Source organism: Penicillium coprophilum (genome assembly GCF_028826855.1).
Source record: "Penicillium coprophilum strain IBT 35676 chromosome Unknown utg000001l_segment0_segment0, whole genome shotgun sequence".
Classification (NCBI taxonomy): Eukaryota; Fungi; Ascomycota; class Eurotiomycetes; order Eurotiales; family Aspergillaceae; genus Penicillium; species Penicillium coprophilum.
In genome coordinates, this window is record NW_026622720.1 from 3,256,629 (window position 1) to 3,268,916 (window position 12,288).

General features: G+C 50.0%; 5 protein-coding genes across 5 annotated transcripts; 3 read left to right on the top strand and 2 right to left on the bottom strand.

Moving 5' to 3' along the window:
• Window positions 1–328: 328 nt before the first annotated feature.
• Window positions 329–4,228, top strand: N7500_001245 (Glycosyl transferase family 1; the record flags this gene model as incomplete). Its single annotated transcript, XM_056672391.1, has 1 exon — window positions 329–4,228. One exon carries the CDS (start codon window positions 329–331, stop codon window positions 4,226–4,228), a length of 3,900 nt encoding a protein of 1,299 aa, XP_056537964.1.
• A 477-nt stretch (window positions 4,229–4,705) lies between these two features.
• On the bottom strand, window positions 4,706–5,414 carry cyp5 (uncharacterized protein; the record flags this gene model as incomplete). The annotated part of the gene is made up of 2 exons (XM_056672392.1): window positions 4,706–5,320; window positions 5,403–5,414. The coding sequence occupies 2 exons, from the start codon at window positions 5,412–5,414 to the stop codon at window positions 4,706–4,708; spliced, it is 627 nt and encodes a 208-aa protein (XP_056537965.1).
• Window positions 5,415–5,740: 326 nt separating this feature from the next.
• N7500_001247 (uncharacterized protein) lies at window positions 5,741–7,180 on the top strand (the record flags this gene model as incomplete). Its single annotated transcript, XM_056672393.1, has 2 exons — window positions 5,741–5,925; window positions 6,007–7,180. 2 exons carry the CDS (start codon window positions 5,741–5,743, stop codon window positions 7,178–7,180), a joined length of 1,359 nt encoding a protein of 452 aa, XP_056537966.1.
• A 244-nt stretch (window positions 7,181–7,424) lies between these two features.
• Window positions 7,425–8,869, bottom strand: N7500_001248 (queuosine 5'-phosphate N-glycosylase/hydrolase; the record flags this gene model as incomplete). Its single annotated transcript, XM_056672394.1, has 4 exons — window positions 7,425–7,843; window positions 7,901–8,132; window positions 8,183–8,337; window positions 8,401–8,869. 4 exons carry the CDS (start codon window positions 8,867–8,869, stop codon window positions 7,425–7,427), a joined length of 1,275 nt encoding a protein of 424 aa, XP_056537967.1.
• Window positions 8,870–9,822: 953 nt separating this feature from the next.
• On the top strand, window positions 9,823–12,276 carry N7500_001249 (E1 ubiquitin-activating protein ubaB; the record flags this gene model as incomplete). The annotated part of the gene is made up of 9 exons (XM_056672395.1): window positions 9,823–9,882; window positions 9,971–10,141; window positions 10,271–10,507; window positions 10,571–10,695; window positions 10,746–10,810; window positions 10,861–11,140; window positions 11,194–11,372; window positions 11,434–11,546; window positions 11,608–12,276. 9 exons carry the CDS (start codon window positions 9,823–9,825, stop codon window positions 12,274–12,276), a joined length of 1,899 nt encoding a protein of 632 aa, XP_056537968.1.
• Between the last annotated feature and the right edge of the window lie 12 nt (window positions 12,277–12,288).

Consider the following 12,288-nt stretch of genomic DNA (forward strand, 5'->3'; position numbering starts at 1 on the left):
GTACGGAGTGTGAACCTCATAGATGCAAACTATGTGATGGCCCCCCACCCGAGTGCGAAGGCACGATGCAGGCAGCATGCCCTTTCTGCTGAAGCTCGGCTCAGTCACACCGAGATCCACCGTATGTTGCATAAGGTGGTGGCACGGCTGAGGAAAGATCCTGCCTGGTATTATGTCGATCCTCGCAGTCTGGTCCGCGCGTTTTGAGCTGGAGTTGAGAGTTATCCTTTTTCGCCGATTACAGTCGAATGAGACTGAATAATACATTGTTATTCTCTTTTGTCCCCCTGTGTCCTGTCTTTCCATTCAAAATTTCTACTCCAATAGAATGGCCGCCTTGGAGTGCGCTAGACTCGATGATGGAGTCTTGCCAACTACTCTCGACAAGCTCACTATTCGACAGGAAAACGACGGCGACTTCACATTAACTGCACTACCCGAGACCGGCTCCGTCACTGCAATCGTTGAATCTGTCCTTGGCCACACCGTCCAGCTGCACCGTCTTCAAGCATCTGGAGCAGAGGGCCAATCTGGCTGTTCTATCTATTTTGTTCGCAACAGTACCCACCCAGAAACAACAGTCGCTGTCGCAAAGGTCTATCCGCCCGCATGTCATAAAGACTTCTTCGAAGAACTCGTGGCATACCGGAGGTTGCTCTCTCTTTCTGATCCACCGTCTGCTGCTCGGCCGCTTGGGGTGGGAAGGACGCGCGATGAGAACACTGCAGAGCTTATGGGAGTGATTGTCTACCAGCTCGCAGCAGGTAAGGCAATCAACACAATCATTCGGGACATTGGTCGAGTCTCCACCCTCCGGCTGATCGCAAAGCAACCTTGTCCCGACGAAACAAAAGAAATGATGAATGATATTATTCGCGGCGCACTCCATGGGATCTCAAACAGTCACAAACCACATCAAACCCATTCATCCAACATCACCACCACCGACCTTTTGGACTGTCAGTTCAATGGATTGATGGCCGACTTGATTTCTGCCGTCAAAGGGGTGGCATCAACACTGGCCAAGCTGCACCGGGAGAAATCCGAGTGGAGCAGCGCCAGCGAGTCTGTTGTTGACAGGCTCCGGAATAAGCTACAAGGTTGGGTCCAAGAGATCCAGGGTCCATCACGACCACAGTATGAACGCGCGATCGGATCTGAACAAATACAGCAACTGGCATCATTGGTAGACCGGGCGATTGATTATTCGCGGAAAGAAGGTGTAGCGTCACTACTGCACGGTGATGCCTCGCCAGGAAATTTCTTCTGGGACCCCATTCAGGGAATCACCATGATCGACTACGGAGGACTGGCTCGGTCGATGGATGCGAGCGGCCGACCTATTGGGCCGGCAGAAATGGATGCAGCTGGGTTTCACGAGCGGCTGCGAAAATACGCCGGGGACTTCGGAATGAGTGAAACCGATATTGGCCAGGTTCAGGGTGAATTCTGGAAAGCATACCAAGCGCAGGGGATACCAATCAACGAAGGGCTTGCCCGGTTGTTCAAAACACGCACGCAACTATCTCGACTATGGTCTGCCGTGGATAAGCAAAATACATCGCGCGATGAACATAAGGCTGTCCACCTCAGTGAAAAAGTTAAATTTGAATGGGAACGTCTTGTCAGTATCTCGCCCGAAAGGATCCAACCCTGGAGAGTGCTCGTTGTCGCGAATGCCAGCGGGCCTGGTAAAGGAGGTCTACCTTTGTTGAATCAAGAACTAGTCAAAGCCATGTCGGAAATTCCCAGTGCATCAGTTACTCTGTTCATGGTAGAACCCGAGAATGAAGTCAAGAACACGTTGGCATCGCTGGGGCATGGTCGGGCTAAAGTGGTTTGCATTCCCTCTAGAGGAGACGACCCGAGTGCCTTGCTCTACCACGTGGCAAAGGTACACCAGCCAGCAGATTACGATCTGCCAATTCCAGACGACCAGTATCCGTCCCCATTTAATCTCATCATTGGTCATTCGCGATACTCTAGCACCGCTGCTTCCTTAATCCGCGAGAGATGGTATCCCACAGCCAAGCTCGCGCTCATCACACATACCAGTGCCCTGCGCAAGTCAGACGTCGCATGGAAGTGGTACGGACAGACACGCGAGCTAGGGTATGTTGAAGCCGCTCGGCTGGCAATGCTTGATGAGAGGATTCTCCCTAAAGCAGATTTGGCCGTTGGGGTCGGGCCTGTACTCACGACTGAAGCACGAGAACGCGAATGGATGGGCCAATGCAATCGGCCACGATCCAACATGATGGGACCTCGCTTCCATGAATTGGTTCCAGGCGTGCGCACGGGTGATGCCTGCACGCAACAACGACAGCCGAACGACTTGTTTCGGGTCCTCCTCGCCGGCCGAGCAGATGATCCCGCTAAAGGTCTAGATGACGCTGTCTATGCTGTGCGCAAGATCGCACTCTCTGGCAATGATATCTCCCTGGATGTACTGGGACTCCCGGCAGAAGACGTGGAGCGCTGGCAAAAGGTCGTTGACGAGATGACCGGCATGCCAGACCTCGTCAGGTTGCACCCTTTCTCCGATGACCCTAACGCAGTCTCGCGGTTTTACTGTAACGCGGATTTGGTAATCATGCCCTCAATGCACGAGGGATTCGGGATGATCTTTACCGAAGTCGCCGGGTTGGGTGTTCCGATCCTGGTGACACAGGAAAGTGGCGCGGGCCAGCTTGCGCTTGATCGCAGTCGCATTCCACCGGATCTTGGTCACGCCTGTGTGGTGATGGATGAGAGCACATATGGAATTGTTCCTTCACCGACAAGCCAGCGCGTGGCTGTCTGGGCTCATCGGATTGACCAGGTGAGATGTTATCCGGAGCAAACGAGACGGCATGCTCGCTCGCTGCAACGGATCATGCGAGGTTATTCATGGAAACATGCCGCTAAGGCGCTGCTTCGCTCCGCGATGGAAGGCGAGGGGGATACAGTGCAAATGGCTCATGGTAGTATTGCACCGGCATATTCATCATGGCCTCGCCCATCGCTTGGGATGAGCGTGGTCTCTTCGATGCGCCGGGCCGCACGAACGCGAAACCGTAGTGGAAAGCCAGCCTTGAAGCAGGCCGAGGACGTCATGCAAAGTCTTCCAGAGATAGCCCCGACAATCTCGGCGCTAGAAGAGCATGTCTCTGCTGCCATGGGCTACCCTGTCAACTTGCGGAGTTTGGATCCCACTCACCCTGGAGGCTTTTCTGGTGCTATCATTTTCTTTGCTTATGCCAACGATGAGTTTGCCAACGGACATATATCGGTGACATCAAAAGACCCCCAAGACCGCGTGGTTGCTGTAATCAAATTGTTCGTCCACGGCTTAGACAACGGAATCACGGAGGAGTTGTCAAGCCTTGAATGGCTTCTTTTGCAGACAAAGGGTGACATCAAGACTGCCGCCCCGTTGGCCGTTGGGCGGATGACTTGGGATACCAAACCAGCCGGTGTGGTCACATATCAAGTTGCACCCGGAGTATCCCTTTATCAGCTCATGATGCAGATAGGCCGCCTAGTGCCGGGGCCTGCGAGGAGAGAGATGCTATCAATCTTCACTGCCGGCGTGCAGGCAGTTGCACGTACCTTGGCAAGGTTACACACTCATAGCGTCGAAGGACGTCCAGGCACAGAGTATCTCGAGTGGTATTTTAACGCGGCAACAAAACGAGTCCAACAAGCATTGCTGCATGAAGACGTTATTCGTTCCGCAGGACTCGAAGTCGACGAGCTCCCTGAGAAAATGGACCAACTTATTGCCGACTGCAAAGGGGTTATTGCCCGTCGTCCGCGTACCACTGTCGTCCACGGGGATGCTCATCCTGGGAATTTCTTTTATGACCGCACGACGGGCCATGTCACGATGATCGACACGACGACGTTACACTGTTCTCTGGACGAGAATGGTGAGCCCGTTGGGGTACCGGAACGAGACCTGGGTCATTTTGTGCATATGCTGCGACGAACAGGCGAACAGTATGGTCTTACCCGACAGGAGATGCAGGAGAGCACAACCAACTTTGTGGAGGCATATCTCGGGAATGCAGCTGCGCCAGCAAATATCCAAATCCTTCGATTCATGATGTCATGTTCGGCTCTGTCATTCTTGAATTATGCGGCGCAGTCAGATCAGACAAAAGTAGAACTGCAGGTAAATATTTTGCAGGATTTATTTCGCCTTGGAGAGGGCTGGGCGCAATTGGATGGAGTGAGAGGGTTATAAATAGTAATCAATAGTTACTTTGTACTTAGATATTCTTTCGGATCTTGGTGATCTAATTCAGGAGTTATGGTAATAATTGGCACTTTTGGATATGTTTGATACCTCGATTTATATTCCCATTTCATCTCTTTGCGTCCTTATGATCCGTCGAGTACATATAAGCGCATCCAGCGTTTGCCAGGAAGCGTTGTTTTCAAAATATGTGGATCCATATTCTCGGTGCACTTCCGGGGAGGAAACCCGATCTGAGTCTGCCGTATTTTGCGGTGCCACATCATGTTGCTGGCAAGACAGACCGACAAGTCCGGCAGAGAGAGGCTCCGAGGGCCAGGGAGTGGTGGTTTTGGGCTTCATGTGATAGAATCGCGGGGGCCTTTCCAGCTTAAGCTAGTAGCTGTGTTGATCCTGAGCATGGCTCTCGGAGCTCGATGATGGGATATCATCCAGCTTTCATGAGACAGTTCAGCTGTGAAAGATTCACTTCGCGAATGGGTTCGCATGGATAGTAACGTTGTTGATTTTAAATGGCTCAAAGTCATCACCCTCCTTGGGCTGAGAAACTCGCCCCTTCTTGTCGACCTTAACATTCGCCTTCTCGAGATTGGTAAGAACATCACCACCTTCATCCTGCGGTGTCAGATTCAACACCTTTCCAAACACAGTACTGGCGCCATCGAGGTGTGGCGCCGGCACGAACGAGATGAAGAATTGACTCCCGTTGATCGTTGCGCCCGTTGCGCCCTGAGAGCCAGGCACCGTCCTGTCCTTCACTGGGCGAGATGCCATAGACAGAATGCCGCGCGCGTTGTGTCGCAGCGAAGGGAGGTGGATCTCCTGGTTCATCGCTGCCGGGTGATAGATCGATGTGCCACCTTTGGGGATCTCGAAATCAAGCATTGGTTTCGTGCTTGTTTGGTGCGCAGCCGGGCCGAGAGAGATGTCTCCGCCCTGTACCATGAATCCTGGAATAAGACGATGGAATGGGGTATCATTGTATGCGCCGCACGCGCAGAGGGCGAGGAAGTTCTCCGTAGTTTGAGGTACTGCTTCGCAAAAAAGCTCGACTTTAAGGTCGCCTTGGGTGGTATGTAACTGTGGGAATCTTGATTAGCATCATGCCATACAGAGAAGAGCTGCAGAGAGATCTTATAGCTTTATTTATGAGTAGACTTACTGTAACAGACATATTGAGGGTATTCTGTGAGGTGATACAACAGTGCAAGAGGACCAGATGCGGCGTTCAGGTTCCCCGTGCCCGGACACCTGATGATATAGAGCTTAGTCATCAATTTCTTATCGATGCGCCAGGCGATTGCAGATGTTTGGTTGTGAGACCGATCCCTTCAATTCAGATGCAGTTGGCTCAATTTGAAATCTAAATACGCTACAAGGTTTTTAGGGACTATCTTTCTCCTTTGTCTTCTCAACAACTATTGTGCTGCTTTAGCACAGCCAGATCCTACCTGGTTCCTTCCTCAGGCAAGACTGACTTGATCCACAACATTAAGAACAATGAACAATCGGCCGGTGGAACAGGCATTGAGCACATTGGTGCCGACTCATGCCAATGACCTCCCACAAGAACTCCTCAGTTATGCATTGTCGCTAGTGGCACAATCCCGGAGCTTCTCGAGCAGTCTAAAGCCGGAAGAGGAAATTGCTCGACCGTATGCCTGCGCGGAAATCGCTTGCAAAAGGTGTGCCGCAGGTCCCGAATGAGCTGCCTCTATGACCCATTTTATTCTTATATGCTAATTACTTGTGTCTGGTTTTCACAGATTAACGCGAACTCTCAAACTTCCTCCGCTGCTCGGACATCCGCCATGTCCTCCGCGCATATACAAAAAGCTTTATTCGTACCTCGACCGATCTCTGGCAGCAAGATCGGCTGGGCTGAAACGCTCAGCAAGTGGGTCGGTTCCTGGAACACCCTCACGCGCCGGTTCAGCGCAGACCACACCGACGAAAGGCGCGACAGCCAGGAACACTCCTTCGAAGGCAGTAGCACCAACACCAAGAGGACTACAAAATACACCTTCGAAGTCTACACCCTTGAAACGAAGTATGAGCACGACGAATCGGCTCGATAGTCCCTCAAAATCGGCAAGAAAGGCTACAGGCCCGCGAACGAAGGATATCACTGGGTCGACTATCATTCCAGATGCCCCGGCTTGGGTAATGACGGCCATTCGAACTGTATGCAAGATTCTCTCGACGCCTGCCCCGCGCACAAATACTTGGTCCAGGCCTCCAATCTCAAGGACCCTGCCTCCGCATATCTTTTCCGGCGTGTCGTCCGTCCTCTATCTTACATCGAGCATGTCCAATGACGAACCGGGATGGGACCGGGAGAGCTTGGATTTCCTGGAGCCTATTGTGTCTATCAATGGCTCTGATACGGATGATGATTTCAAGGAGCTGGTCTACGCTATGGCCGTGGCTGTATACTTCCTTGTACTCGCCCGTCGGCGTAACCCTGGGCCAGATGCAGAGGCAGATATCGAAGCGCAAAAGATGGACAAGAAGACTTTTATCGAAATGCGTCAGACGGCATTGAACAGCCTTGGGTTGAAGGCTAATGATCGGAGACATCGCGATGATGTTGACCAATGGATCACTCTTATCATGGAGCAAGGTTGGGCCAACGGCCAGGAATGGTTCGAGAATATTCCCTTTGCTGGACAGCTCTATGGCGAAGACGAGGAAGGCAGGTCTTATCAAGACCTGGATGAAGAAGATGCAACACTTAGGGGTGTTAGGCCGCCCAAGCGTTCAACAGCCGGGAGTGGGACTCGTGTCTCGGAGTCAGATCCTGCCCTGCGAGGCGGCCTTTTGCCTGGCCTGGGAACAATGATGCAAGATCGAGTTGACTGGCTGAGTGACGATCGTCAAGAAGACTTTGTGAATTGGAAAGCGGATATTATGGCTCGCATTGAAGGCGCAGCTGCTTGATCGCCGTCGTACGATGAGAGATTACTCGAAAGGGGACGCAGCCTGCTAGTTTAATTGATACCCTCAGATATGAATCAACATGTAATTTCTATATTTATTCTTGATAAGCGAAAAATCAGTTTCACCATGTCTATGTTCTGATTGTATCTTCCTTTGCTCCAGATCAACCCAATGTCCCAGGTCACCATTGTGGCAGACCAACTCCATGCGCCATCAATGACGCCAAAACAAATAACCATTCATATCAATACCAAATGCTCCTCGTGCGGTGATGAGGAATGGACTCATTTTTCTCTGCCTCCAGGTTCTTCATCGTGTCGTACAAGAAAAAGTCGATGAGGATGGCATTGATGCCATATGTCTTTCGCGGTTTCTCTACAATCTTCATACTCTGATCCAACTCATCCGAACTTTCGGTTTCGCGGTTCTCATTTTTGCCCCCAATTTCCTTGGAAGGAGGCTTGAGCCGGTTCATTCTCACCTCAGGGTGTTGCTTTTCGATCTCTCGCTTGATCAACTCAACACACCAGATACTCGTTCCACGAAGCTCGATTTCCCAGTTTGAGCCCGGCTCGATGAGTTTCAGGTCGCGGATGTGGTTTTCCAATTTGGGTGCGTAGCGAAGACAGTTCAGCTGGTGTAGCATCTGCGGAATCCGGTAGTCTGGGGTATATCTTTAGTATGGGCTTGAGTAAGTAGGGAGAATTACAAGAGTCGTACCTGCAAACATGGTGATCTTGTCAATATCGTGGAATTCACCAAAGTCTTCGCCATTGAAACAAGCCCATAGATCGGCGACTAGGATCTGAGCACGTTTGTAGAGTCGCACTCTCTTTCCGTGGAAGATTGTCTCGTCGCGGAAGCAGGCAAAGCTCTCTGTCAATATATTGACTAGTCCTGCAGCGGAGAGGTTGGCACTGTCAATGCAGTTGACGAAACTGCCCCCGAATTCCTATATCCGGTTAGTCTAACTCACATGGCCAAGGTGGTAAGGAATAATACCTCGCAAAGGACTTCGCCTGCTTCACGTAGACACTGCACTCGTTCGTTGAACATCGGAATCTCTCCATCTGTTGCAGATCGGAATACATGTCTGAGTAGCTCTTCCGTGCATCTTTCTTCATCCACCCAAAAGTCGGGGGTTGTTATAGGGATATCTGAATTTGGGGTTAGCATTGGTATTCACTCTTCTGGATGTAGATATAAATCAGGGAACTGACCTTCGTCGAGAGCTCTTTGTAATGCAGCAACTAGACTCCAATAACCAGTCCACAGCTTGCCACGATACTCAATACAGAAACGCTTTGGCTCTTCCTCCTCCTCAGACCAGAAACTAAAGTTCAGCAAGTCCATTGTAAAGATAAAATCGACTGTACTCTCGTCTTTGGTCTTTGGATGCAGTTCGTGCTCTGACCAGGTGTGTGTGGAATATTCCTTCTTCTGCATCATACGCCATATAGTTTCGGCGGCCTCTTTAGTGTGAACAAGGCTGACAGCAATATCAATGGCATTGTCGAAGACAAACTGAGCCCCCTCGAGCACTTTGGTCTCTGGTGGGGCGTCCTTTGGCCTTTCACCCATGCCAAAATGCTGGCGAAGAAGCTCTACCAACTCAGGGTCGGCTTCATCGTCGGAATTTGCCTCGACCTGATCATTTCTCTGGGCCGGAATTGGGTCCAATGATGGCATGATGATTTCTTTCTTTTGATTTGATCTTGATTGAAACCAAATAGACAAATGGTTAGATATGGAGTCAGGGGTGTCTTCTTTGATATATGACTCCTGCGGTGAGAAGCTAGCCCCGGCAGATAGAGACCCGGTAGATATTCCACCCCACCTGGATATTCGAACGTTTTGAAGCTGCAAGCGAACGTGTGATATCAAATTAGTACTTGGAGATATCCGTGGCTTTTTTTCTCGCCACACCGAGATTTTGACCCGATAGCCTCTGGATGGATAGAGTCACCGGTTATGTAAGCAGGTACACTCGCTGGAGCCTTTCAGGTACACCCCTAATATATCTGAAAAGCTCTCAGATATGCGCTGGGCTAGTATAGACCAGTGAGATTGACTGTTATCTGGTAATGATGTTCCTTTTAGCCACAAAAAAGCTCCGGGCATTATGGTTTACAGTACCAGAGGCTCTGCATGTCTGGACTACCTGGTATCTTGAAAGAATATATATAGATAGTATCGTCACTATGGAACTATATGTGCAGCTCTCTCATTTCCAAATAACCTCAAGTTCACTTGGTGTTGTAGAAGACGATTAGCGTGCATATGCGCCTTGCGTATTGCCGTATGAAAAATAAAGACAATCACAGAAAAGATAAGAAAACAGTCAATTACACTCTAGATCAATGTATGGACTATTCTTTCACCCCCAAAAGACCAATATAAAAGGAGTAGAAAGTGGAAAGTCGAGCGAAAGTAAGTGGAAACCCACGTGTGAGGCTCCTAGCTACCTTGGAAGTGCCGTCATCGCCAACGGCCACTGTTTCCGGCTCAACTTCCTTTGCTTTACATTTAACCCCCTTCTTTGACCTTTTCCCCCTTGGCAATTCATCCACAGAACATACACACTACACCATTACCACATCACCGCATCACCACACTCCCGCGATCATCATTCACTGCCCGCCATGCGGGATAGCTCTCTTAAGCGCTCTCTCGGGGTGGACCTCACCCGCTCCCTCAAAGAGGTAAGGACAGCTCTGCTGGCGTGCAATCCTGACATCCAAGTGACGCTAGCCTGAAAACATATTCTGACAGTCCTTTCGTCACGTATAGTCACGCGTTCTTCTCGTCGGCGCAGGCGGCATCGGCTGTGAGCTACTGAAAAACCTCGTCCTCACCGGGTTCGGCGAAATCCACATTATCGACCTTGATACCATTGATTTGAGCAATCTTAATCGTCAGTTCCTTTTTCGACATGAACATATCAAGAAATCAAAGGCCTTAGTACGTCCAACCGACCCACCCTGCGCACTTGCGCCGCTCCCTTGCGAGTTAAGCGTCGCGCATCGGCGTTGTGGGAACTGTTTAGCGATAAGAAATATGAAGTACTAAGATATGGATGCTTCACTCTAGGTTGCCAAGGAAGTTGCGCAAAAGTTCCGGCCTGACACAAAGCTCGAGGCCTACCATGCGAACATTATGGATGCCCAATTCAACATCTCGTGGTTCGAGTCCTTCAATGTCGCGTTTAATGCGCTGGACAACATCGCCGCGAGACGACATGTGAACAAGATGTGCCTAGTAGCCAACGTACCCTTGATCGAAAGTGGAACTACAGGCTTCAATGGCCAAGTTCAAGTCATTCAGAAGGTATGTAGCAAGAAGGATGTCTAGCTCTAGGATTGGGCGTTTACTAACTACGTATTTTACCAGTCCCAAACCGAGTGCTATGATTGCACCCCGAAACAAACCCCCAAGTCATTCCCCGTGTGTACGATCCGCAGCAACCCTACTCAGCCGATTCATTGCATTGTTTGGGCGAAGAGCTTCCTTTTGCCGTAAGATCTGGCTCCCAAGCTGACGGCTTTAAACGCTCACCTCTCAATAGGGAACTTTTCGGCGATAGTGAAGATGAGACACCGGAGATCGATAAGACAGAAAACGCAGATAATGGTTGGTTCAATTTCATCTATGACTCGACGCTGAAACTGACATCCGGCTAGCAAACGAAATTGCGGAACTGCGCAAGGAAGCCCTTGAGCTCAAAGAGTTGCGACAATCCATTGGCACCGAGGAAGCCTACCAGAAGGTCTTCGATAAAGTTTTTCGATTGGACATAATAAGATCACAGGACATGAAGGAAATGTGGAAGGAAACGGAGCCCCCGGAGGCCCTTAACTTTGCTCAACTCCAAGAAGAATCCAATTCCATTGCCCCGACCATCTCCACCAATGACCAGAAAGTGTGGACGTTGGGGGAGAATTTTAGCGTTTTCAAAGATAGGTAGGACCTTCCTGCCGCCGACAGCATTGGTTCTATAAACTAACACGCTACAGCCTGAACCGGCTTACCCATCGTCTGAAGCAACTTCAAGAAAAACATCTCCCAGATCAAGAACCCCCCATTTTGACATTCGACAAAGATGATGTGGACACTTTGGACTTCGTTACCGCGGCGGCTAATCTTCGAGCTGCTAATTTCCACCTTGAACTCAAATCCAAGTTTGATGTCAAACGTGAGTTTATCAAATTATGGTTTACATTTCACGATGATGATTATTGACAAAGTAAATACAGAGATGGCGGGCAATATCATTCCTGCCATTGCAACCACCAATGCCATGACAGCTGGGCTATGTGTTCTTCAGTCATTAAAGGTGTTTCAAAACAACTTGATGCATGCCAAAATGGTAAGTGCTTAACACAAGCGTCCCCACTACTACTAAAGCTAACAAGCTATCGCTTTGGAAGGTCTTCCTAGAGAGATCCGGTGCCCGTGTGATCAATTCAGAGTCATTGAAAGCCCCAAATCCCAATTGCTCTGTCTGTTCCCCTGTGATAGCTCGTGTCGAAATTGACTCTGAGCTAGCAACGCTTGAACACCTCATCCACGATGTTCTTCAGATGGAGCTTGGTTATGACGGAGGGGTTTCCCTTGCTGTTGGCAGTCTAATGATTTATGATCCCGATTTCACCGACGATTTGAAGACAAAGTTATCTGACCTAGGCATCAAGAATGAGAGCTTCATAAGAGTAAAAGATGAGGAAGACACGCGAGTTGATATCGAGCTGATGATCGTGGCACGGTACGCCCCCGTCCTTTCAAGAGTGCTGGGCAATATTAACCAATTGATCCGCAGAAAGGGGCCATCTCCCAAGGACTCAAAGCCTGCGACCCTGCAGAAGCCGGTTGAGATACCATTGAAGCCCGCGGAGCCTGCGGAGCCTGTGAAGCCTTCTCCTGATGCTCCAGCAACCGATGATGTAACCGTGACTGGGAAACGCAAGCGTGAGGGCTCGAATGACGACAGCAGCCACGATGCCAAACGGCTCGCTAGTGCATCAATTCCTGACTCAAAGGGCATTGAAGCTATTGTTCTTGACGATGATGAGGGAGGTGCCATCATGATCGATGATTGAATGATAGAAACA